Here is a 27507-nt window from a genome sequence, read left to right on the forward strand (position 1 = left end):
AGGTAGCTGTTCTTCCTTCCCTTCCTAAGGTGGTTAGGCCCGCCCTGCTGTTTCCAAGGCTTCTCCCAGGGGCAGGCCAGGTTTTGTTTCAGGAGTTACCCCTAGTTCTTCAGGGTCTGTACCTAAGAAGCATATGCTTAAGATGGCAGAAGATTTGATTACAATGATTAGAGGTTCTATGCCCCTCCTGATAAGAGGCCTAGGGTGGAACCTGAGCTTGGGAGTTTTGAGCAGTGTTCGGATGCTTCTGAGTCTTCGGCTGAAGACTTGCAGGAGTATTCCCCTTACTCTGATTCTGATGTAGATGATTCTACTCCTTCTGCTTCTCCTCCTGAGGATTTTTCATTTTCAGAGACTCTTCATTCCATGAGGGAGCATTTTAAATGGGAAGGTCAGGATTTCTCTGATTCCAGGAAAAGGCTTAGGGATTTTTTGTTTCTACCCCAGCATAGGCCTTTAGCTAAACCTCCTGTTCTAGATGTGGTAGAGGATGTTTTTGCAGAGGCTTCTCTGAACCCTGATTCTTTGCCTCCTGCTCCAGTTAAACCGGATAGATATTATAGGGTGCCTGAAGCTCATAAGTATCTTGTCCTAGGGCAGACCCAGAAACTGTTTCACAGGGGCCTAAAGGTGTTAAGGCTTCTGTTGTTAAAAATCCTGTTCCTCCAGATAAAGAGGCTAGGGCTTTGGATAGATGGGGAAAGAAAGTGTATACTTCTTCCACTTTGGCCATGAGACCTTTGAATTGCCAGTTTCACATGTTGAAATACCAAAATTATCTCCTTTCACAATTAAAGTCTAAGGTAGATGCTTTGGCGGAAGGTATTGAGTGTAAAGAGTTGCAGGATTTAGTTCATGTTTCTGAACAGGTGGGTAAGCATTCTTTGCAATGTGGTTTTGATGCTGTGCAGGCCTCTTCGAGGGTGGCTGCCACTGGTTCGTTCTTCGCAGGCACGCCTGGTTGAGGGATCAGAATTTAGCTGAGCATGTGAAAACAAGGATTTTAGATGCTCCTTTACAATCTGATGTGTTGTTTGGTTCGCCTGTGGAAGCAGTTCTAAAGAAAATGGAAGACAAGGCTAAGTCTATGCAGACTGTTAAAGATTTTTGCAGGTTCAGCCTCCAAGTTTAGTAGAAATTGGCCTACCAAGGGGTGGACATATCCTGCTTATGATTCCCAGTCTAGGGGTAGGTCTAGGCGTGGTAGAGGCAGAGCTCAAGGTTCTTTTAGGCCTAGAACAGGAGTTCACCTGCTCAGTCTTCTGGTGAGGGCAGGGGTCAGTCCTTTCGTAAACAGACACAATGACCTGCCTTTTCAGCTGCCAGAATCTTCTCGTCTGGCAGCACCTTTGGGAGGAAGGTTGGCACTTTTCAAAGAAAACTGGAGTTTAATTACCCAAGACAGATGGGTATTGGATATCATTCACCACGGTTACAGGTTTTATTTCCATACCTTGCCTCCTTTCAAAGGCATGCCAGACATTCCTCCTCAACAAAGGAAAGAGGCTCACAAGCAAATTTCTCTGTTGCTCCAAATAGGGGCCATTCAGCCGGTTCCTGTGCCAGAAAGGGGCCTAGGATTTTATTCTCGCCTGTTCCTAGTACCAAAAAGGGGAACACGTGGAGACCAATTTTGGATCTGTCTATCCTCAACACTTATCTGGACATTCCCAAGTTCAAAATGTTGACGTTACAACAGCTTTTACCTCTGCTGGGCAAAGATCACTGGATGGTAACTTTGGATCTCAAGGAAGCTTACCTTCATGTTCCTATCAGACTAATTTGCAGGAAGTATCTGCGTTTTCGAGCTGGGAATTCTCATTATCAGTTCTCTGCATTGCCCTTTGGCTTATCTACTGCCAGAGTATTCACAAAGGTTCTGGCTCCAGTGATAGCTTTCTTCAGGCTAAAAGGAATACAAATCTATCCTTATTTGGACGATTGCCTGATTCTGGCTCAAGGAAGGACGTGCTTCTTCAGCATTTGGAATATGTGATAGCAGTGCTAAGATGCCTAGGGTATTCTGTGAAGCGAAATAAAGTCCAGTCTAGTACCCTCTCAAGACATGTGCTTTCTGGGTGTGAGACTGAATACAGCAACCCAGATGGCCTTTTTAACCCCGGACAAACAAAAGAATCTTTCTCTTTACTTCCATCAACTATCTCATCAGTCCGGGCTGACTGCAAGGACAGTCCTTCAAGCCTTAGGGTTCATGGCATCTTGTATTCTGGTACTTCCCAATGCCAAACTGCATATGAGGAAGCTACAATGGTATCTCAAAATGTATGGACACAGCACTGCCAGGATTTGGACACTGTCATTCAAATAATACCTTGCATTCAAAAGGAATTTTTGTGGTGGGCTCAGGAATGTCACCTAAACAAGGGACTCTCTGTGACCCGGCCAGAGGCGAGTCAGATTCTAACGACAGATGCCTCAGACACAGCTTGGAAGCTCATCTGAATGGAAAGTGGATACAAGACAAGTGGCCTGCCAGACTGCAGCATCTACATATCAACATGAAGGAGATGTTAGCAGTCCAGTTTGCATTACTGGCTTTCAAGGATTTACTTCTTCCAGGGCAGGTGTTGATTCTAACAGACAACACAACTGTCATGTGGTACATCAACAAACAAGGGGGAACACATTCTTATCCTCTATGCAGGCAAGCAATGATTTTGTGGGAGACTGCGTTAAGCTTGCAGCTGAATCTTCAAGCAAGGTTTCTGCCAGGAGCACAGAACTCCTTAGCAGATGTGTTAAGCAGGCAAATCATGGATCCCCACGAGTGGAAACTGGATCTTCATGTATTTCAGACATTGACAGTGTCATGGGGAACTCCAGACATAGATCTGTTCGCTTCTCCACTAAACCACCAGCTGCCAAAGTTTTGCACGAAAAGGTTTCATCACACAGCCTGGAAAGTGGATGCTCTTTCTTTCAGTTGGAAAAATCTTCATGTGTATGCCTTTCCACCTCTGCCTCTCCTCCCAAAGGTACTTCTAAAGGTCAGACAAGACAAGCCAAGGATGATTTTAATAGCTCCAGATTGGCCTCGGCAGCACTGGTACCCATTACTGAGGAGTCTGGTAAGGAAGTCTCCATGGCCCTTACCTTTGATTCCACACCTATTGTCTCAGAAGGACGGGCATCTGCTCAATGTCAAGCTTCACTCTCTTCATCTAACAGCTTGGCATATTCTATTTTGAACCATAGCAGGTCTCAGCTTCCTCAACAAGTTTTGAATGTGATTATGGAAGCCAGAAGACCTAGTACAAGGAAAGTGTGCAGGAAAATGGAAGAGATTTTTATTTTGGTGTGCAGCAAAGGATTTGGATGTTTCTGAGCCAAATTTGAGTGTGGCTCTTCAATATCTTACTGAGTTATTGGACAAAGGTTTGTCTTTCTCTTCCATTAAGATTCATGCTGCAGCAATTTCAGCTCACTATGATTGTGACCCACCATTGTTTTCTCATCCTTTGTTCAAGCAATTTCTTAGAGGGGCAAAGAATATAAGACCCCACGTAGAGCTCCTACTCCTGCTTGGGACCTCAATTTTGTGTTGGAGAAACTCACTCTACAACCTTTTGAGCCTGCAGCTACTGCTGAATTGAAATATTTGTCATGGAAGACTGCTTTTTGTTAGCCATTACATCTGCAAGAAGGGTGTCTGAATTGCAGGCCCTTATGGCGGTTGAGCCTTTCCTGATTTTTCATAAGGATAGGGTATCTTACGTACTAATCCTTCCTTTATGCCTAAAGTGGTTTCTAGTGTGGCTTTAAACCAAACTATTCATTTGCCTACCTTTTATGCAGATCCCCAAAATAAGGGGAAAAGATTTTGCACACTTTAGATGTACACAGGCAGTTGCGTTATTATTTAAGCAGGACTAAGGATTTTAGGCAGTCTCAGCAGTTGTTTGTTTCTTTTGCTTTGAGTTCTCAGGGCAAGCCTGTGTCAAAACAAACTATTTCTAAGTGGATTGGGTTTTGCATTACATTTTGTTATTCCCATCATGGCAAGGAGATTCCAGCTGGGATTAGGCCTCATTCCACTAGGGCTACTGCCACTTCAACAGCATTTCTAAGGGGTGGCAACTAAGGATATTTTGGAGGCAGCTACTTGGAGTTCAGTGCATACTTTCTCTAAGCATTACCACCTTCCTCTCTACTCTAAATCTAGGGCTGGTTTTGCCACGGCTATTTTGCAGGGCATGTTGTCAGCTCCTGCTTCCTTATGATTTGCCAGCCTCCCTTACCTCTGCTTTGGGATTCTACCCAAGTGTTAGGACTGCAGCAATGTGGTATGAAGAACATAGTACAGTTTTGTACCTACCATAAATGTAGATGTTCAAGATCCACATTGCTGCAGTCAATTTACCTCCCTCCTTCCCTCTGTGTTTAGGGGTGGTTGTGTGGGTGAGGTTATACTCTTGTAAATTTGTATATATTGTATATATATTTGGTGCAGGAGTGTGTGGTGTTTTTTGGTTTTAGCCTTATCTTTTTAGGGTCTTCTGACATCTGGGGCAAGAAAAGACTGAGGATATGACGTCGGTCATGCGCATTTGTACCCTGACGTCCTGACGTCAGACTAATGCGCCTTGACCGACGTCAGCCATATACTTTGGTATTCAGGCCGACTGGGACAGCAGACTACCCCAAGTGTTAGGACTGCAGCAATGTGGATCTTCGAACATCTACATTTATGGTAGGTACAAAACTGTACTTTCCTGTAGATGCAATGGTGGTGGCATCTGCCACACAGCAGGATGTGGCAGAGGCTTCAACGTCTATCCACTCTCCTAATAAGGATTCCAGGAGCATGGATAGGTACGGGAAGCGTACCCTTTCTTCAGCGGCCTTTACCTTACGGTCGCTGAATTAGTTATGTCATTTTACTAGGCTCCAAAGGGACCTCCTTAAAGAGCTAAGTGAGTCCCTCACAGGTAATCTACCTGAGGCGTTAGCCCACACTGTTGGCGCCCAGATGACTACCTTATCTTCCATTGTGAACTCGTCCATGAGGCTCATCTCGTATGCGGCCGAGGGGGTGAGTAGAGCAGCGGGAACAGGCGTGGCCCTCAGGAGACACGCCTGGTTACGCTTGTGTTCCTTTGCGGAGGCCTTCAAGTCTTCCTTCGCCGACGCCCCCTTTGATGGGTCCTCTTTGTTTGGACCCAAGGTGAAGGATACACTGACTTGGTGCGAGCAGGAGGGCAAGACCTTGACTGCCGTTGGGGCCCGTTTTTCCGCTCCCTCTAGGCCTTACCCCAAGGCCCAGAGAGGAGGGAAAATGTGGTTCAGGAAAACTCAGAGGCCTTTCCCTACTCCACCCAGTGATTCCCCCTCTAGAGGCAGGGGGGGGGATTCAGGAAGACGTCGCCCCAGAGGTGGCAGAGGCCCCCGTAACTCTGGAGACCGCGATTCCTTTCGTGGTTCCTCCTACGCTCAACGTCCCTGAGTTGGTGCCCGACTGTGCAGCTCCGGAGCCAGTCGGGGGTCGTTTTGCGGAACACCCACAAGCTTGGGAAGCTATTACCAGCGACCAGTGGGTGCTCCGGATTATTACCGGAGGCTATCTCATTCCCTTCATCAAGCCCCCCCTTCCCTTCAGGGAAATCCCGGACGTGCCACCCAGTCAGCGGGATCAAGCAGCAATAGAGATTTCAAAGCTGCTACAAAAAGGAGTCATCCAGCCTGTCCCCGATCAGATCGGATCAGGAACTTACTCAAGACTATTTTTGGTGCCAAAAAAGACAGGGGACTTCAGGCCCATTTTGGACCTCAGTTCATTGAATCGCTTTGTGAAAAAGTCCAAATTCCGAATGATCACTCTTCAGTCCATTCTCCCACTATTGGAGAAGGATGTCTGGATGTGCTCCATAGATCTCAAGGACGCTTACTATCACATTCTGATAAGTCAAGAGTCCAGGAGTCATTTACGCTTCCGCCTGGGAGACGGTCATTTCCAATTCCGAGCACTGCCCTTTGGTCTCACCACAGCCCCCAGGGTGTTCACCAAGTGTCTGGCAGTGGTGACTGCTCACCTGAGAAGTCTAGGATTCCAATTGTTTCCATACCTAGACGACTGGCTCCTTACTGCCACCTCCAAGCATCTACTAATTCAGGCGCTCATGGCCACAGTCACCTTGGGCCGTTTCCTAGGAATTATTTTCAACTGGCAAAAATCTGTACTACAGCCATCTCAGCGTATTACCTTTATAGGCGCAGAGTTAGACACAAAAAGGATGCGCGTCTTCTTACCGGCAGCAAGGATTCAAGTTTTGCAGAACCAAGTTCGATCCTGCCTCCCTCTATCAAGAGCTCCGGCCCATCTGATTCTACAGGTATTGGGCTCGATGGCATCAACTATTCTCCTAGTCCCCTTAGCCAGACTGCACATGCGGGTGCTGCAATGGCTACTGTCGGTTCAATGGTCCTATCAGGAACTCCCCTTGAACCACTTGGTTATGATTATGGAAAGTTACCGTCGAGATCTGCGTTGGTGGCTCCTCCGATCCAATCTCGACCAGGGGCGACCTTTTATTCTTCAGTCCTCCGTTGCCACTGTGACCACGGACGCCTCCCAGGTAGGGTGGGGGGGGTCATTACCTGGACAGGTCTGTCCAAGGCACATGGCAACCCCAGGAAGTGCATTTGCACATCAATATCCTGGAAATGAGAGCGGTACTATTGGTACTACAAGCTCTCCATCACGCTCTCCCGCAAGGTCTGATTGCTATCCTATCCGACAACATGTCGGTAGTTTGGTATATAAACAAGCAAGGTGGGACCAGGTCGTACCCACTGTGCAGAGAAGCCATGAGACTTTGGCACTGGGCGGTAGCTACCTACCGCTTCCTAACAGCAATGCACATACCAGGGAAATCCAATGTGATTGTGGACAGACTAAGCAGGACTGTCCTGTTACCCCACGAGTGGTCCCTCAACCAAAGAGTGGCTGTGAAAATCTTCGCCAACTGGGGTCTCCCTTGCTGCGACTTGTTTGCCAGCCCCCACAATGCGAAGTGCAGAGAGTTCTTCACTCTGACCCTCTCTCAGGGACAGATTCCCAGGGACGCTCTAACCCACATTTGGCCCCCCCGGTCTCCTTTATGCCTTCCCTCCGGTTCCCCTCCTGCCGAGGGTGATACAGAAGGCAATTTACCTGGAGAGCGACATGATTTTGATTGCCCCGCACTGGCCTCGTCAGGTTTGGTTCCCCTTCCTTCAGAGGTATGCGGTAGAAGGTCCATGGTTTCTGGACCCGGTGCCAGACCTGTTGACTCATCAGTCAGGACAGTCTCACCCATCTCTCAGGTCCTTGAGGTTGGCGGCGTGGTTACTCCGCTTCCATCCTTAGTCAGGGACAATTCCCTCTCTCCGGAGGTTATCCACATATTGTCTTCTTCTCACAAACCTTCCACTGTCAAACTGTATTCCAGCAAATGGAAAAGGTTTGCCCTTTGGGCACAGCAACGAGGTTATAGACCCTCTTACCACCCCAGTATCGGAGGTCTTGAATTTCCTGGCCTCTCTTTTTCAGTTGGGCTCCTCAGTTTCCACGATTAAGGTTCAGCTAGCGGCCATCTCTAATTTTCATGTTTCTTTTGAACCTTCATTAATGGCAAACAAACTTTGCAAGTCTTTCCTTAAAGGACCGTGGCTCCTTAGGCCCCCAATATCTCATCCTGTCCCCCCTTGGGACCTAAATTTGGTCCTGGCTGCCTTAACTGCCCGCCCCTTTGAACCGGCAGCTACCTGCGATTTGAAATTCCTGTCTTGGAAAACCGCCTTTTAGTGGCCATAACTTCGCCAGGCGGGTTTCAGAGCTTCAGGCTCTTTGTTCTAATCCTCCTTATTTGATTTTTCACAAACATAGAGTGTCCCTTAAATTAAATCCTCTTTTTACCAAAGGTAGCTTCTTCTTTCTGCATTCAACAGTCTCTAGAGCTCCCTGTATTTTTTCCCGAATTCTCCAATAACGCAGAATATATCCTTCATCAGTTGGATGTCCATAGACAACTGCGTTTTTATTTGAACAGAACTGCTCAGACGCGGAAATCAAATCAACTGTTTATGTCCTTTGCAATAAACAGATTGGGTCAACCAGTAGCTAAAACCTCCATAGCCAAATGGATTAAAGATTGCATCTGCTTCATTTATTCTCAGGCTGACAAAGAGCCTCCTTTTCCAGTCAGGGCTCATTCTACCAGGGCAATGGCTACTTCTGTAGCTTTTCACTCCAAATTATCAATAGATGATATTTGTGCTGTGGCTGCCTGGTCTTCTCCGCACACTTTCATTTCTCATTACAAACTAGATGTGGTTTCTCGAGGCAGGGCTTCCTTTGGTTCCACAGTTCTCAGGAGTGTTTTCCAATGAGCCACCCGGGATTTAGGTGCTAGGGACGCTGTCCCATCAGTTATGAATGTAGGCGAGATAGGATCCCATTACATCTTTTAGTTATGTACTTACCATAACTTCGGATGTATGGGATCCATCTCGCCTACATTCATACGACCCACCCTCCTTTCCCCCTTCCATTCGGATTTAGAGGAAATGTAGGTGCATTTGCAGATCTTCTCTTGAAGAACTTTAGTTGGTTGGAATAACTGCTATTTTTCTGTGTTTGCATGTTAGTATGAAAGCGAACAAACAAGATCTGGGGAAGCAGGTGTGGTGCATCCTGGGATAGAGGGTAGCCCAGCCAATAAGAGACTTCGTTCTAGTGTACTAGTTGGCCGAGTCGGAGCCGATGGATCGGCTCTGAACCCATCAGTTATGAATGTAGGCGAGATGGATCCCATACATCCGAAGTTATGGTAAGTACATAACTAAAAGTTAACCAGGAAAGTCTGACTTGGAACAAAAGCCAGTTTTCAGCAGAGCAGGGAGAAACACTCCAGACACATGTCTTTGTAAGATGAGAAGACATGCAGACTCCACACAGGAAGCACCCCAGCCAAGAATCAAACCAGAGAACCTGTAGCTGTCAGGCAATAATGCTACCAGTGCACCACTGCACTATTGACTTTGCCAGCAACAACAAACATACAGAAACCACAGATTTTATAAGGAACAGAACAAATATGATGCAAAAATCTGCAAATTTTTTTACAGATGGTGGTGGGCAGGGAATTCAGGCCCTTACTACCTGCACCCAAGGTACAGGGTTCAAGCCTAATACCCACCACCATTTGTTCTCTCTAGCCAACATTATGTAGCAACTGGGCATTTTACACACACAGATACACACACACACACACCGTTTGTTAGCAGTAACTCCGTTCGTCCTCCATAGATCGAACCAGCGACTCTGTTTGTCCTCCCTAGTTTTCTGTAGCAGCCCACGCAAGCCGTTTCATCATGAGAGTAGGCTGGAGCCTCCAGCCTGCGGGCAATGCAGTCCAGTGACCTTCTGGTCGGTGCGGTCATTACCGCACAGACTTCTGGGCTGGCAGGGCGGAGATAACTCTTCCCTATCCAGACTGCCTAACACACAGCAGTCTGGAGTTCCAAGTACCAGGAACTCCAAGCATGCATGCGTGGAGTTCCGAGACATGTGATTTTGTTCTGTTTTCTTTCTACAGGTGGGGGGACACTTTTTAATTTGTATTATTTTCTTTTTTTTCCTACAGGTGGATGGGCTGCAGTCCTATAGCACGAGCCGGCCCTGGACAGCAGGCCTTGTGGAACTGGGCCCTGTATCTCAGTCCCGAGTTATGTATTAGCACACTCACTTTTTCAGTATGTGGAATTCTAGTCTAGCCTGTATGTAGTAACATACAATGTTAAGTTGTCTATCTCGCCTTCATTCTTGCTGGATGGGTTCAGAGCTGACCTCGGCTCCGACTCGGCCACTCTAAAAGCTCGAGAGTTGGTTCCACCGGCTCGAGGCTCCCCTTATATCCCACAATGCTAGGCGTGAGTTACCTCAGATCTCGTTTGCCGCTACAGCATCGAGGTGTTGGTTTTTCTACCGGCTTGTTGGTAAGTGTATTTCTGTAAAATTAGAATACTTAAAACCCTATATTTTTAAGTTTAACTACTTTTCCCTTAGTTTAGTGGATTTCTACCCCTGTTTTTCGGAAAATCCCGTTTTTTTCCCACAAGAACTTTAAAGTTCTCTCTCAGGCCTTTTGGCCTTTCCCCATTCCCTAGTGGTGTGTGTGTGTGCTGCTCTTAATTAAACTTTTAGTTAATTGTTTTATTTTTGAGCTTTAAAATAAGATTAGTGTAATCAGTGTGTCTGACTGAGTGTGTGTGATTACACTTTCGATGTCTAAAGACACAAAGGTCTCAGGCTTCAAGAAGTGTGATGCGTGCTGTCAGAAAATGTCTCTGACAGACGGTCACACTTCTTGTGTCTACTGCCTGGGGCCTTTGCACCTGCAGGACTCCTGTGCTGTATGCCACGGCTTCAGCCCCAGGGTCCTGCAGGAAAGAAAGAACAAGTTGATCCTAAGGGGTCTACTTAAGCCTGAGGATTCCCTTTCTGTCTCTGGGAAGCCCTCTAAGGCTTCTAGGTCCTCGGCTCCAGCTACTGAGCCGAGACCTAAAGCTACAAAACCTATGTCTGCATCGGCTCCGGCTGGAGCCGATGAGTCTACAGCTTCTGTGGTTCCAACGGCTCCGGCTGGAGCCGAGGTAGTAGAAATTCCCTTGTCGGCTCCGACCAGATCTTCGGAGCCGACATCTAGGAAGAGATCTAGGTCACCATCCCTTGGCTCTGTTCATTCGGCTCCAGCATCTCCTCTGCTGTCTGAACGGAGCCATAAATCTCACTCTTCTAGGTCATCGAGGCTGTCGGATCATGACCTTCAGAGGGTAGTGAGTCGACTTCTTAAGTCCGAGGCACTGGCCCAAATGCTTCAGAGCCCGACTCATCAGTCGATGCCTGCCCCTGTCCATCAATATGTTCCTCCTCCAACTCCGTTGAGCTCGGAGCCGGGCGCTGGAACCGAGACTGTGGTAGCGTCGGAGCCGATACAGATGTCTTCGGCTCCGTCGCCGGCTCCGATTTCTTCTTCGAAGAATCTCGGCGCCCGAACTTCCCTCGTCGGCTCCGAGGGGTGAGTGGCATCGGACCCTTGTCCGACCCGCTCTTCCTCTCGGAGCCGGCGCTGGTGAGTTCGGCTCCGACATCGGCCTCGAGCCATCACTGTCGGTGCCGAGGGAGGTTCTCAGCTTCTCGGAGCGGGGACCTCTGGCTTTGCCTGACAGGGGTGCGTTCGAGGTCATGCGGAGTGTGTTAGAGCCTGGCTCTACTCCACAGTCGGCTCCGTACGCCCCTCCCTCACGGTGCCTCAGGTCAAGTCGACTCACTCCCTCATCCCGGACTGCAGAGAGCCAGCTCCTCAGGAACCCCTGTGGGGATTTCATCCTCTTCGAGGCCTCTCCTGATTTGGCAGAAAAGCACACTCGGAAGAGGAAGTGTGAGAGGAAACACATTGACTCACCTGTGTCCATCACTACTGACACAGATTTAGATGATTCGAGGGTTCCCCGTTCCCCTTCTGAAGATGTCTCTTTGCAGACATTCTCAAATCCACAAACAGAAGGGAAAATGGTCAGCCCTCAACCCAACGGAGAATGAATCTGTGTACCGTGAGGCGTTCGGCTCACGTCCTTCCACCTCCTGGGTGTCTCCCTTGACCCCCTCATGCAGGTGGTAGCTAAAAGGCATGGACGGCTCCTGATTCAGTGGACCCCACTCCCAGGAGACCCTCAAAATTCATAACGCACCAGCAGACAAACAGTTCTTGACAAAAGGAGTCTCTGTGGATGCTATGGTGGTAGCTGCTGCCACTAAGAAGGAACTAGCTGATCCTTCAGTACCTGTCCATCCACCTAACAAGGAATCTAGGTCCATGGACAGGTACGGGAAGCGGATGTTCTCGTCAGCGACATTTGCTATGCATTCGCTGAACTACCTGTGCCATTTTACTCGTCTTCAAAGGGACTTGATTAAAGAAGCGAGTGACATGTTGAAGGACCCTACAGCTGCGGGTTTTCAAGATAAGATGAACACTCAGCTGGCTACCCTTAACTCCATAGCCAACTCCTCCATGCCTCCTTTCTTATGCGGCTGATGGAGCGAGTAGGGCCGCAGGGACGGGTGTGGCCTTACGTAGGCATGCCTGGATGCGGCTATGCAATTTTGGACCCTTCAAGACGTCTTTCACTAATTCCCCGTTTGATGGATCATCTCTCTTTGGTCCTCAAGTGAAAGAAACCTTGACTAGGTGTGAGACTGATGGCAAGACTCTTTCTGCCGTCGGAGTCCGTTTTTCTACTCCTTCTAGGCCTTACCCCAAAGGCCAGAAAAGTGGGAAAATGTGGTTCCGTAAACAATCTCAAGGGACTTCGCCTGACGCACAAAGTCGTTTTTCCCCGCCAGAGGCAGAGGCGGGAATAACAATGGTAGACGTCGCCCTCGAGGCAGGGGGGCTCCGCAGAACCAGGGCAATCGAGAAGCCTTTTCTGATAAGCCCTTTCAGCATCCCTGAGGTGTTGCCCGACTGCCCACCTTCGGAGGCAGTCGGGGGAAGATTGTCACTGTACCCAGAAGCCTGGCTATCCCTGACTCAAGACAAATGGGTACAGTCCGTCATTTCCGAAGGCTATTCTATCCCCTTTCTTCGCATTCCGAACCAATCAAAAAAATCCCTTCCAGATGTTCCACCCGCTCAAAGGATCTAGCGGTTTTGGAAATTTCAAAGCTGCTTGCAAAAAGAGCAATTCAACCAGTTCCAGCAGACCAGCAAGGATCCAGAATCTACTCAAGGTTCTTTTTAGTTCCAAAGAAAACAGGGGACTGGAGACCAATTTTGGATCTCAGTATCTTGAACAGATCAGTCAAGAAAACAAGATTTCGGATGGTCACGCTGCAGTCCATCCTTCCCCTATTGGGAAAAGGAAACTGGATGTGCTCTATAGACCTTCAGGATGCGTACTATCACATAAAAATGAACAGACGCTCCAGAAGATTCCTCCGCTTCAGGCTGGGAACCAGTCATTTTCAATTCAGGGCCCTGCCCTTTGGTCTCACCACTGCCCCGGTGTTTACCAAATGCATGGCAGTGGTAGCTTCTCACCTGAGACGACAAGGATTCCAGGTGTTTCCATATTTGGACGACTGGCTCCTCACAGCTCCCACCAAGCATCTCCTTCTGATGGCCAGGGATTACACCTTTCGCATTTGTCACAGGTTAGGCATTTCAATAAATTGCGAAAAGTCTGTTTTGTCGCCTTGTCGTACTATTACCTTCATAGGCGCAAATCTAGACACAGTAGACATGTCTGCGAGACTAACAGATCAGAGAATAACAGACATACACAAACTGGTCTCACTCCTTTTCAACAACAACAGAATCAAAGCCAGGTTAGTGCTCAAAGTGTTGGGAATTATGGCGGCGGCCATACCTCTGCTTCCATTAGCCAGATTCCACATGCGAATCCTTCAATGGATGCTCTTTACACAATGGTCATACCAGCAACTTCCAATGTCCCACACCATTATGATCACGCAGGCGTGCAGAAATCATCTCATGTGGTGGAGGTCTTCCCCTCAGTTCTTGTTGGGAAGACCCTTTGTTCCACCCCCTCCAGTTGCTACTCTGACAACGGACGCCTCCCTGATCGGGTGGGGGGGGCATTATCAGGGCAGGACGGTCCAGGGCACATGGCAACCAAACGAATGCCACTTGCACATAAATGTTCTGGAGATGAGAGCAGTGCTTTTAGCGTTGCAAGCCCTTCAAGACTCTCTTCCTTTGGGAACGATTGCAATCCAGACAGACAATATGTCTGTAGTGTGGTACATCAACAAACAAGGCGGAACCAGGTCCTACCCCCTGTGTCGAGAAGCACTCAGATTGTGGCAATGGGCGATTTCTTCTCAGCGGTTTCTGATAGCAACGCACATCCCGGAAGTCCAATCAAATTGCGGACAAGTTGAGCAGAGCTATCCTCATGCCTCACGAGTGGTCTCTGAAAGACTCTGTTGTGAGAGAAATTTTCTCAAGTGGGGTCAGCCTTGCTGCGATCTTTTGCTACTCCCCAAAACAGCAAGTGCAGAGATTATTTCACTCTATTCCCTTTACCAGGCCAACCCAGCAGAGACGCTCTAGTCCAAGTTTGGCCCGGGACTTCTGTATGCATTTCCTCCCTTCCCACTAATCTCTCAAGTGATACAGAAAGCTATCGCTCAGAAGGCCTCATTGATCCTCATTGCTCCTTACTGGCCTCGACAGGTGTGGTTCCCCTTTCTACATCAATTTCTATTGAAGCGACCTTGGCATATGGACCTGGTTCCAGATCTTTTGATCCATCAGTCGGGTCAGTTACATCGCCTCCCCCCCTCTCTGAACCTCACTGCTTGGTTCCTCCAGTTCCAACCTTAGCCAAGCTTCCTCAATTATCTCACTCCGTTCGAGATATTTTGATAGCTTCCCATAAATCTTCCACTGAAGATTTATTTGAGTAAGTGGAAACGCTTCACATATTGGGCTCAAGGAAGGGACATAGATCCTTTCACTGCTTCCATCCAAATAGTCCTTGATTTTCTAGCTGAACTCTTCCATGCAGGTTCATCTCCCTCTACTCTTAAAGTTCAATTGGCAGCTATTTCTAACTTTCATGTGGGTATTTCTGAGTCTGCCTTAATGTCCCACAAGCTTTGCAAAGCCTTTTTGAAAGGAGTTTTTCTTCTCAGACCTCCTATAAGAAATCCTCCTTCTCCTTGGGACCTAAATTTAGTTCTTACTTCTTTGATTCTTCCCCCTTTCGAACCTGCAGCCTCCTGTTCTTTAAAATTGCTATCATGGAAGACTCTCTTTCTGGTAGCTATTACTTCAGCTAGAAGAGTTTCAGAACTTCAAGCACTCAGCTGTCGACCTCCTTATCTATTGTTTCATAAGGACAGGGTATCCTTACGAACGAACCCATCCTTTTTGCCTAAGGTAGTCTCGACGTCAAATCTAAATCAAAGCATTGACCTCCCTGTCTTTTTCCAGAATATTCCAATAGGTCGGAACAAAAATTACACTGGCTAGATGTTCATCGTCAGTTGAGGTACTATTTGGATAGAACAAAACAATTCAGAAAATCTGACCAGCTGTTTGTCTCCTATGCAGAAGGCAGAAAGGGACTTTCAGTTTCAAAGGTATCATTATCTAGATGGCTAACATCTCTGATTTCCCTTGTATATGAAATTAGACACCAAAAGCTGCCTAATAAACCTAAGGCCCATTCCACCAGAGCTTTGGCTACTTCTTTAGCCTTCCAAGACAGACTGCCTATTGACACCATTTGTGCAGCAGCTACTTGGGCTACTCCTCACACTTTCATTTCTCATTATAAGTTGGATTTAGCTTCTAGGCATAGAGCTAACTTTGGTTCCACTGTTCTCAGGAGTCTGTTCCGTTAGGCCACCCGGGACAAGGTGCTAGGGACGCGGTCTTATCCAGCAAGAATGAAGGCGAGATAGACAACTTAACATATAGAAGTTATGTTCTTACCATAACGTTCCATGTTAGTTGTCTTCTTCTCGCCTTCTTCTTGCGTCCCACCCTCCTGCTCCCTGGCCTGGACAGACCTAGAGGAGTTGTGATTGTGACCTCTCTTTCTACCACCTCTTTTATTAGGCATATGCTGTTGTGCATATTTCCTGGATGAGGATATAGGTCACCCTTCTTTCTCCCTGGTTAGAGGTGGACTTTGTTTATAGTTATTCTCATACTATTATAAGCTGGGGTTAGCTTACAAACGAGATCTGAGGTAACTCACGCCTAGCATTGTGGGATATAAGGGGAGCCTCGAGCCGGTGGAACCAACTCTCGAGCTTTTAGAGTGGCCGAGTCGGAGCCGAGGTCGGCTCCGAACCCATCCAGCAAGAAGAAGGCGAGAAGAAGACAACTAACATGGAACGTTATGGTAAGAACATAACTTCTATTTCTGCCTTATTATTTGAAACAGTTTTGTTATTTTTACTTCTTGTGTAAAAGTAACACAGTAAAGACTATTCTGGGTATGAGCTGCATTCTACCATCCTGAGTGGAAGTTGTACACTCAAATATAGTAAAAACTAAGTACTCACTAATATGAACTCCTCCCCGCTTACCAAACTAGAATCTACCTATCACAAGATAGTCAGATTTGCAATTCAGCATATAAATCTCAACACTGTCTCTCCCTAACATACCTGAACTGGCTCGAACTACCTGACCTGCTTCTCCAATCTCGGCTCCAAATTATACACTGCATTCTATATCAACCAGCTTTCTGTCCATCTCTATTGTCTCTCAGCTCCCACTTTTCTCCTACCAGACATCTCCGAAGTGCAACTCAAGACGTATTAAAGGTTCGCAAAACAAAATCTAAGACTGGCTGCAACTTATATAGCTACCACCCCTCTATTGCATGGAACAAACTCCCACTGCAAATAAGGAACTCTATGCACCCCAAACAATTTAAACGAGCTACCAAAGACTACTTTAAAACACACTGGACCTGTCACTGTTCACACTCTCCCTGACCACAACCAGCCCACTTAGTAATGTTTAACTAATACTTGGCATGAACAACTTGCTTCCTATACTATCTATGAAACTCCTAAACTTAAACTATACTCTGCCCTTTGAATTTCAGATTAGCACATGTATGTCAAACCACAACTATTTACTTCCCATGCTTTAACTGTTACTCATCCTGTTTGAGTATAGTATTGTATAATTTGACAATTTCTGTATTGAGGATTGTAGCCTCTTAAAATATTTCTTGTGTTGTTCTAATGTTGAATGTCTTTATTGCTATTGGAATGATTTATATGTACATCTTGGAGCTTTTCTCCCTGGGCCTCCACTGAAAAAGGGCTTGAGCTCAGTCGGACACTCCCGGTCAACAAATGTAAAATAAAATAAATTATCAAACTTAGCAGCCTGATACTTTCTGGTGGGCACTTAGTCTATTGGTGGAGACTCTTTGTACAAAGTTATATCTCAGAAACAGTTTGACTTTTTTTTTTTAGATTATAGATTAGGATATTTAGTTGCAAACTATAGTTATATTGTGCTTTCAGGTCAGAGGCAAGAGAAAAGCTGCATGTTTATTTCTGTGTGCCATGTCACAATTCCCAGTAGTGCTTTAATTTCTTTTCTGTAATAACCTTTCACATGCTGGAAAACATAAGTTTTGGGAATAAAGAAATTGTGTTTTTAAGTCTTATAGATATATCTATGATTTTATGAATTTACATATTTGCCTCTGTGAGGAAAAGCAAAAATGTGCTTGCATGTTATGCTGTGGAGGCTCTGAAATTATTATTTCAAACTAACAACTTGAAAACTAAAACATGGGTTATGCCTTCTTTCTGTTTATACAAATATGACAGTTAAAATTTCAGCTTCGAACACACACACGCACTCAGTGGAATATACTTCTTCTGTGAGGGTATACCATAGGTTCATAAGTAGTTATTAGGCTATCTGCCCAAGGGCATTTATAAGCCTAGCCAGAGTATGTTGGATTTCGCCGCCCCATTGATTAATTAACTGATCCTCTGTCAAGCAGAGCCAATGAAGTGATCCCGGGGTGTATTTTCTGTTACCCGGGCTGTATTTTCTGTTACCCATCCACTCATCAAGGTTTCTCTTGAAGAGTGTTAGTGAGGGGCTCTGCCTAATGTAGTTTGGAATTTTGCTCCAATGCATGAGAAGTCTCTTTGACAGAAATCTATCCCTCCAGCATGTTCCATTTATTGTTGTGGCGGCTTACTAGAGCGCGTGGGTTGAGTGACTTGGATTTCTTTAGGTGAAGCATGTCCATAAATTCTGAGTTGGACATGGCTTTGTAAGTCAGGCAGAGTAAACGATATGCCACTGAGTACAGCCAGAGTTTTTTCAGTCAGGCTGCATAGGACATATGTTTGAGGCCAGTAATCCTCTTAGTGAGGTACCTTTGTGGTCTCTCCAGCTGTTGGAAGTGCCTTGTGAGGTACATTCCAAATGGGGCATTGTACTCTATGATGGGTCTGATGAGTGACGAATAGAGGGACTCTATAACCTCTTTATTTCTAGATGCAAACCCTTTAGTAATTAGATGGGCCACATAGAAGGATTTCCTAACTACTTTGGCAATATGATTGTCAAAGGAGAGATTACTATCTACCTGGGTCCCCAGATCTCTTATTACCTCTTTTGTATTAAGGGGTATTAATTAATTAATTGTATTAATTCTGTAATTATACCACTTTTTACTGTGGCTGTTTTTTTTTCACAGTCATGTACTTCAGCTTATTGCTCTCATTGACCTACATTAACACCCTCATTAGCCATATCCGTGAATGTTTAACAGTGATCCTATAACTGCTTTGTGCTTTAACCTATAGCATTCCTCATCAGCTCTGTCCTACAAGATAACCACTTTTGAAGTTTCATTGTAAGGAAAGCGAAAAAACAAAGGCCTCCGTGATGTATTTCATGTTGTTTCTTAAGGACAGATGTACAGCCCCTTAACAAGCCATATCAGTAATCATTCAGCATTAATCAGTTAAGTGCCTTGTGCTTTCACAGACACGTCTCCTTACCACATATCCCCAAACGATAGCAAATTTTCTGTATACCTCTGATGTTAGATTTTGAGGAAAGTATAAGAAATAATTTCCGCAGCAGTGTACTTCACCTTGTTACTCATAGTCACACATTTTTCATTCCTGACAAGACAGATCAACAGTTATTCAGCAGTGATTGTGTAACTGCCTTGTACTTTGACATGGACATTATCATCATGCCTATTTGCACCGTTCTTCAAAAGATAGTCACCTTTTGTGCACAGCTGTAAGGTGACAGTGAGTTAAGTAATCATAGTAGTGTGTTGTAAATTATATATTTATTTGTGCGTGTTCATATGTAGGTTCATAGGTGTGTACTAGGCTAATGGCCCTGGAGCCTTTACAAGCCTAGCCCATAGGATTACCCTGGCATCATGCCACCCGACCTTAACTCCCAGTGCCTCTGTCAAGTAGAGCCACTGGAGTCAGCTCCAGGGTGAATTTTCTATTTCCCATCCACTCATCTAGATTTCTCTTGAAGAGGGCCAGTGAGGTGCTCTGTTTGACATGTATGGGAAGTCTATTCCATAGCATGGGCAGTCTCTGGGTTATGAATCTGTCCCTCCACCTTTTTCTGTTGATTATGGTAATGAGGCTGAGACCTCTGGAGCGTGTGGTGCGGAGGGATTGGCATTTCTTTAGATATAGCATTTCTAACAGAGCTGGGTCCGACATGGCTTAAGTCAAGCAGAGATCGCCTCTAAGTAGGCGATATGAGACAGAGAGTAGTTGGAGTTTTTTGAGTCTGTCCATGTAGGACAAGTGTTTAAAGCCTAGGATCCTCTTTGTGAAGTACTTTTGCGGCCTTTCCAGTTGTTGTAGGTGTCTAGTGAGGTACATGCCAAATGGGGCATTGTATTCGATGATTGGCCTAATGAGGGGAGAGTAGAGGGAGACAATGACCTCTTTCTTCTTGGATGCAAAACCCCTAGTAATGAGATGTGCCACACAGAGGGACTTTTTGACCACAGTGGCAATGTGGTGGTCAAAAGGGAGGTTTGTGTCAACCTGTGTTCCCAGATCTCTTATAATGCCTTCTGCGTTCAGTGGACTACCATTTATGTAGTAATTCATGGGAACCAGGTTTTTTCCAAAGGGGATGACGACACATTTTTTGACATTGAGCTTAAGGCCATGGTTCTGACACCAGTTGTTGGTCTTGGTGAGGCCTTTCTGTAGGATGTCAACATCACTTGGGGAGTTAGTAATAGCTCCCAAATTGCAGTTGTCTGCAAACTTGGTCAGCCAGAGTCCCTTCGTGTTGGCCTGGACTTAAGAGAAGTAGATACCAAACAGGAGAGGACCCAACCTGTGGGATCCACTTGTGACTGGTCGGCAGTCTGACTTGGAGTCAGCTACTTTCACACTTTGGTTTCTATCTGTAAGCCAGTTTGCAACCCACCTAGTGATATAGGGGATGATGCCTAGCTTAGTGAGTTTTTCTATGATTCCTGAGTGCGGAATGGTATCAAAGGCTTTGGCCAGATCAAGGTAGGCTGTATGAACCACCTTGCCTTCATCCACAAATGTATATTGGTGTCTAATATGTTTTGAAATGAGCTTGTGTACTTCCCCTTGACAAGCCAGATCAGTAATCATTCGGTCATCAGGTAACTGCACTGTGCTTTTGCATGCAGCCTGACTCCGTCAGAAAAAGATAGTCACCTTTTGTGTTAGATTGTGAGAAAAATGAAGGAAAATTAGCCGCAGTAATTTATCTAACCTTGTTGCTGTAGCCTCCTGCCCATTGCAGTCACCATAAGGGAAAAAAATTAATAGAATGCTGCTTTGGGTAGAGTATACATTTAACACTGGCCAAAAATATTTGGTTGCTTGCCAGGAATTAAGAAAAATAAAGTATTGGCAAGAAATTTTCATTATAGCCTTGTTGTTGTCTTTTGGCTTTTCCCAGTTAGGGGTCGGCACAGCGGGACTCACATCCGCTAATGATTGGCAGTAGATTTTAACGAATGCCGAGGTGCCAGCTCGACATTCAACCTTCAACGAAGGCACGCCCATTTACGCATGTCTTTCGAACTCCCACCCAACCGCGGGGAGGACATGCAGACTCCACACACAAGGCACTCCTTGCCACTCCAGCCGAGAATCGAATGTGAGAACCTCTTGCTGTGAGGCAACGACGCTACCGCTGCACCACCACGGCAGATAAGTAGAATTCCCTTCTACTTCTGCTGCTTTCTCAATCATGGAGATGGGTAAGGTCACTGTGTCATGAAATGGTATAAGTTGATTCAGGCACCTAAAGGGAAATTGGCTAGGCTTAAAATGGCCTGCAAGGGTAGGCTGGCACTCACCTGCGAGTATCTAAACCCACCATTGCATTTTAGGCTTGCTACTAACAGTCTTCTTAAGAGAGTGGCATAGTTCCTAGCTGTGTGGCATTAATTCAGAAGTTTTTTTTTTTCATTGCAGCACTGCAGCTTAGAACTTCCAATTTCAAAATGAATGGCTGGTTGTTTTGAGTTTGCTGGACCACAGAGAAAACTCTGTGGTGCTGAATTGTGACTTTTAACCTGTGAGGTGGACAAGCTTGTGATCAAGAAATGAAAGACACAGAAATAGCAGTGAGGTATCTGCATACTTCAGGAAACAGAATATGAAACTGATGGTATATGTGTTTTAATAGAGTTGCTTAGTACTAGGATATTTGGGTACATGTTGCTAATTGCATCAGTAGTCATTTCAGTTTTGTCTTTTTCAGAGGGGAGCACAGAGGCTTCTTTTGGCTTTGCTTGAATGTGTTGGTATGCCTTAAAAGATGGTGCCTGTACATGTTACTTTTTGTCATGGAGAAGGGGATGAGCCAAGCTGAAAAACAACCATCTGTATCTCCACTAAATATTGCTGCAGTGGAGATAAGCAGAGAACATGACAGAGTCAAAGTCAGAAGTGGAACAGTGGTGGGGTTTGTGCTCGTACATGCAGGTTTGTACCTTATATGTTTTTTTTTTTTTTTCATTCTTTTGCATGATTGTAACACAATATCTTTATATGCATATGTGATAAAACTATTGCGATGTCTGTTTAGTAAAGATTAAACGACAGTGTCTGTATTTGATTTGATAATGTATTTTAACTGTTGCAGTTGTTAAAAATGTGTACTGATATTTCCAGATTTTCTGCCTTGGAATAGCAGTTTTGACATGGAGTATTTCCAAACTGACTTAGGTCTCCTTCAACCAATAAAAGCACCAACAAGATCAAACATCAGATACTTTTAAAACACTGCACATTTGATCTTATTATTACAGAACTACCAACCTACATCTCCAACATAAATATTCTGCCTCTATCACTTAGCAACCACTGCCCAGTCACTTTTTATCAACCATCGTGCAAAACTACCACTAATATTAAGTCTTAAGAAACCAATCTGTCATGAATGTTGACAAACAATTTTTTCATTGCCTACAAATGGAACCATATACTGTTCTTAGAGTATCCTAATTCAGCTGTATGCCTAAATAACTTTCTGCTCCATCTGCAAGACAAATTCTACCTGCTTAACCACAAGTTTTGTAAACACACCAAAACTGAATGACTGTCCACCATACTCAAACCTGTTCTCGCAGGGATGATGCTTGGCAAAAATATAAACAAACCCCCTACAACTGATAGCAGCACCTCCTATTATAGCCTTATGTACAAACCAAGAAGTCCATCTGAAGACACAGAAGAAATGTACAAACAGACCAATTACTCTGTCACACTTTTAGAATAAGGTAACATTTTTACAGGAAGAAAACCTCTTGGAGAAAACCAACCCAAAATATACCACTCTCTTTTATCCATTGTCCATCCTCTCAGGGTTGAGTGGTTAGCATAATGGTTAAGGTGTTTATCTTCCAAACACAAGGTGCTGGGTTTGAGTCTCGTAAGGGGGTAATTGGCTAGGCTTAAAATGGCCCACACTCTGTTAGCCTAGTACTAATCTGTGAACCTGTGAACTCTGAGCAAACTTGTAGAAAAGGTCATCTGCAGCCAACACTTTTTCTGTCTGTATAGTCAGCCACCTGCTGTCTTCCAAACAGCATGGATTATGGCTTGGACAAAGCACTTTGGTCCCTAACTGATGACATCCTGCAAGGCACTGATAGATGTCTCCTTGCAGGTGCCCTATTTATAGATCTGACAAAGGCATTTGACTTCGTCACCCACAATCTTCTCCAAAACAAACTTACTGAAATTGGTATCAGTCCAGATACCATTTTGCTGATTTAAAAACTTTCTCACTGGCAGATACTCTAGAGAATGTCTTCCATATAAAGGATTGATAGTCTGCACCTGTTATCAAAGGTGCATCACAAAACTCCATTCTTGCACCTCTCATCTTTGGCTTATTCATTAACAAACTTCCTTTTGATCTCTCCCAACTCCCACTTTTCCTCTATACTAATGACTTAGTAATTTACTGATAAGGTCACGCAACCTAAAACTCAACCCCAACTCCAGTCTGAGCTCCTGCATTGGCTCATAAACTACTTCTCGACCCCTACGAGACCAAAACTATGCTTTTCAGAGCTCTGCAGAAAATTCACCAAGCACCTGACTGTTTATCTTAGACTTACAGAACCATTCCACAGAAACAGCCCCTGCCTTCAAATACCAGTCTCTAAATTTCCTTTTTCACATAGAGTGAGAGCAAAAATAAGTTCCTCCTCTTCTAGGCCAAAAAGATTCTCATTTCATTCCAACCAACCAGAGCAGCCATCAGCAATGGCGTTCCCCTTTCTTGGCTTGAATATGGATTTTTCTTGAAAAATACCACCACTATTCAGACAGTCACTAATTGCATCTGCTGATTCATTACAAACTCATTTGTTCCTGGGCATACCATAGATAAAAAGCGAAAATGGCTACCAATAAAACAAAGATCTAACCTACTGTTCGGGTCTCAACTCTGCAAACTACTCCAACTCCAGGCTTTTACTGCCCTTGTATCTTAACTGCATGAAAAAAAAAACACCTCATACAATCTGAGATGCTGCTCACAAAGCCATGCCAACTCTTATTACCCCTTGAACCAAACTCTTCAACACTGCACATGAATTCTCCACTCAGACTTCTATTGTTTGGCAGCCTCTTCCCATCAGCCTAAAAGAAGTCAACACTTGCGATAAATGTAGAATGTAACTTGTAAAGCAATTCTTCATCCAAGTCAGATGCACCTGCTTTAATACAGGACACATTGCCTACCACGATATCTCTGTCTTCTTTCCACATATCTTTTTCACTTTCAAATATGCTGAAGGTTGACCCACTTTAGAAACTAAGGTGTATACTGTACATTACACTCTGCTTTTTCACTAACTTGTACAAGTTTTCTGAAGAACTAGTCCAAACTGCTCCGTCATTGATTATATTTCAATTTTTTTTTTTGTGAAATGTTTTGTACTTCACCTAGACTGAGCTTTGAAATTTGTCAGTATTGATCAGTGCACTACACAGTAAATAAATTAAAATAAAATAAATGCGTTTTGCTTGCTTCAAACATTTCAATAAACCCTTCAGCCTATTGACTGAGAAAGCTTAATGCTGGTACTCCACACACTAGCCTCCCCAATCTTCAAGGAAATACTACCATTCTGATGTAACCTGCATATTGCTATCATCTTAATATACTGTACCTGTCAAACAAACCTTATGATGTACACAGCTTTACAGTTTGTACGCTAAAGAATGATGCCCTTTACACCTGCATTTTGATGTGACTTTCTTTTGAGAAAATTTATTTATTTTGTTTATGCTTTGTTGACTAGGGTACGGCCACTAGGACTGTGACCTTTTTGTAGGGCAGACCTGAGGTGGTATTCATACTGACTAAGGGAAATTTGGCCAAGGCACTAGAGAACTTCCCTTACTCTTTTCAAGCACTAGGTAGCACCAGAGTGTTGCCATTAGTTCTTGGAGAATTCCAAGATGGAGAAAGGAGTAAACATTGTTGCTAGAGAATTTTGGAGAGAGAATCTGAGAGAGAGATGAAATCCTAGTTACAAAGTTGGAGAGTGGAGGTCTGGATATGGAGATATTGGAGAATTAAATGAAGGAAGGCGAACCAGATGAAAGAGTATGCTTGCTGGAGTACTGTGATGGATTGAATGCTACATAAGCAGTGTGATAATGGAAGTTGTTAATATGCTAGAGAAGCAGATTACAGAGGCTGAAAGCACAGAGGCATGTTTGACTGATGGGAAAATCACTTTTAAAAATATCTCTGCAACTGGCTGCTGTGGATGATGTAAATTAAACAAAGGAAAAAATATGTAAGTGTTGTACATCAAGGAATAAGGAAATGTGTACAAAGTGAAGAGAAGTGTTTGACAGGAGCAGAAAGGCAGCATCTTCAGGAAAAAAAGACTGGTTGTAAGAATAAGAAGTAAAACAGTGCTTTGATTGATAGGCATGACATTATGGACAATATTATATTGCCATTAGGATTTTCTTTAAGGGACATAAGAGCTTTGATACATTTGCGATCAGAAGACTTCTGTGAAATAAGTTTTGAATCATTTTCAGGTACATAAAAGTTTGTAGATGAACCATAAATAAATAACATAACACTTTGGAAAGACTTTATTTTTCAAAACTTTGCCTTGTAGTTAAAAAGAAAACTGGCTGAGAAATTCAGAACTTCAGAAATAAAGGAATTTGAACTTACATTTTTAAACAAAAAAGTTGTAATAAAGGACACGAACTGAAGAAACTGTATGATGCCAAATGTATAGACTGGGGATGGAAAGTGTGGGTTACACTGGATATGCATGATGGTTAATTGCAGCATATTTCAAATCTTGTAACAGTGAATGGGAAAAAGAGGAACTGTTATGTATTGGGGCCAACCAAAGGCCTGATTCTGTTGTGGGAAGGTACAAAATGATGATGTGGGCAGTGTGGGGAGTAAGGCCATAACACTAGTTATTGTAAACCCTTTTGTATGAAATGTAATGAGGCTGGTAATTTGTGGTTTGAATGTCCAGTCATGGAAAAAGAAAGGGTACAGAAATTTAAGGGGGGGGGTGCAATATGTTAAAAAATAAATATATATATTGCAGGAAGAAAGTAAAATGGCTGATGTAGGTGAGAAAGGAAATGCTTAGAAGTAGGACTCAGTGTGAAGAAAACAGCAAGGGGAGGAATAATGGCAGATACAAACAGAGAATAAGTATAATGGGGTTGGCAAGTGAAGAAGAGTAAGATGTTTATTCAGAAACTGGAATAACAACATAAGGAAGTTAAATATTTTGGATGGCGGATGAGAAGGAGAAAGGAGAAAGCAAAAAGATGCGGAAAGGGAAAGGAATTATGTGGATATTTTAAACTAAATCTAAGTAGTACAAAAAATGAGATGAGGGGTACTATGGTTGTTGAATGGCTCAAGAAGAAAAAGACTGGTGTGTTCTTTTTGCTGTATACAAAATGTGTTGCACAAGAAAATGAAAAAAAAAATGAAGTTGTATGGGGAAAAGATATATGGTCAGTTTCTTTTGAAGTTCTTGGACAGAACGAAAGCACTCAAACAATATTTATTCACAAAATTCCTTTTGTGTAAATTGTATACCCGGAGACCACCTTTTCCAGTGTTATCCTATACTTGGTTTTAGTTCAGCTAGTAATGTTTTAGCCATCTGGTTTGGATATACATTCAGTGGGATATTAAATGTATTCTGGGTAAGGGTTGTTAATAAAAGAAGATTAAGTAAAAATCTTGGATGTGGTGATTGTGATATCGGAAAGGGTGATGATATGTGACTTGAGAAAAAATAGAATTTATGTGAGGGTAATGGCAATAAATGCCTATACAAATATGTTGGAACAAAATATTTGAAGAACTAAAATAAAAATGTCATTAGTAATGACTGGGGGACATTTAGTTGTAAGGTAAGAAAAGAAAAAGGCAAAATTAAAGCAAGATGTAAAGGTGATAGAAGAAGTGATATGATGTGGAAACCTGAAGCTATGTAAAAATAGAGAGTGGATGTACAAAAGGGGAATTGTTAAAAATGGAGATTGTTTTCAGGTGAAGTAGAAGTAGATTTTTTTTTCAGATTATAGAGCAGTATGGACTGTGTTAGGTGATAATGCAGAAATAAAAGAAGGTAAAAGAATAAAATGGTTAATGGCAGTGTAAGTAAAAAGAATAAAATGGTTAATGGCAGTGTAAGTAAAAAGAAAAAAAAAATGAAAGAATACGGCAGTATTGTATGGAAGGAACGTAAGACAGTGAATATTTTATAAAATTTGGACAGTTATGAGTTGAGATTAAAGAGAAATATAGAAAAACTTATTTGGAAATTAAGAGAATGGTAAACAATATAGTGGAATGTGAAATTATGGTGAAAGATTTTGAGAAATGAATGGAAGAAGGAAGGTAATAGAGTAAGAGAAATTGAAAAGAATTTGTATGAAAGCAATAAAAATTTAAGACCGTATGCAAAAACATTTTAAAAAGGAAGACGGTTTACATTTTTAGGAAAGTTGGTAAAAAGGGGTAGATGGGATAGTAGATAAGAATGGGATAGTAAAATATAAACAAAGTTGTGGAGATCATAGAAACATTTGTAGAAGTAGTGTGTAATAAGGAAGATGTTGAAAGGTGATTCAGAAAGTAATGATTTTTTTCTTTGATAGAGCAAAATATAAATTACAAGAAAGAATTAAATTGAAAGAGGTTATAAAAGAAGGGAATGAAGACTCAACACTAGGCTTGAATGGGTTAAGTTACCAGTATTGTAAGAGGATGAGTGTAAAGAAAAAGACATATTTGTGGAAATATTGAGTAATTTTAGAGGAAGGGAATAGAAGATGAAAAGATGTGTGTTTGGGTGTTTAAATGTATATTGAAGAAAGATGACAAAAAAATATTAAGAACT

General features: G+C 43.8%; 1 protein-coding gene across 2 annotated transcripts in view; it reads left to right on the forward strand.

Moving 5' to 3' along the window:
- TASP1 (taspase 1) overlaps nucleotides 1–27507 on the forward strand; it is a 1724078-nt gene that overhangs the window by 79822 nt on the left and 1616749 nt on the right. For both annotated transcript variants that reach the window (XM_044056205.1, XM_044056211.1), the window contains exon 2: nucleotides 21339–21562. In XM_044056205.1, the coding sequence (XP_043912140.1) occupies nucleotides 21409–21562 (154 nt within the window). In that variant the 5' untranslated portion in view covers nucleotides 21339–21408. The remainder of the gene's footprint in view (nucleotides 1–21338; nucleotides 21563–27507) is intronic.

The sequence above is a fragment of the Protopterus annectens genome, chromosome 1.part2 (genome assembly GCF_019279795.1).
Source record: "Protopterus annectens isolate FY-2018-M chromosome 1.part2, PAN1.0, whole genome shotgun sequence".
NCBI lineage: Eukaryota > Metazoa > Chordata > Ceratodontiformes > Protopteridae > Protopterus > Protopterus annectens.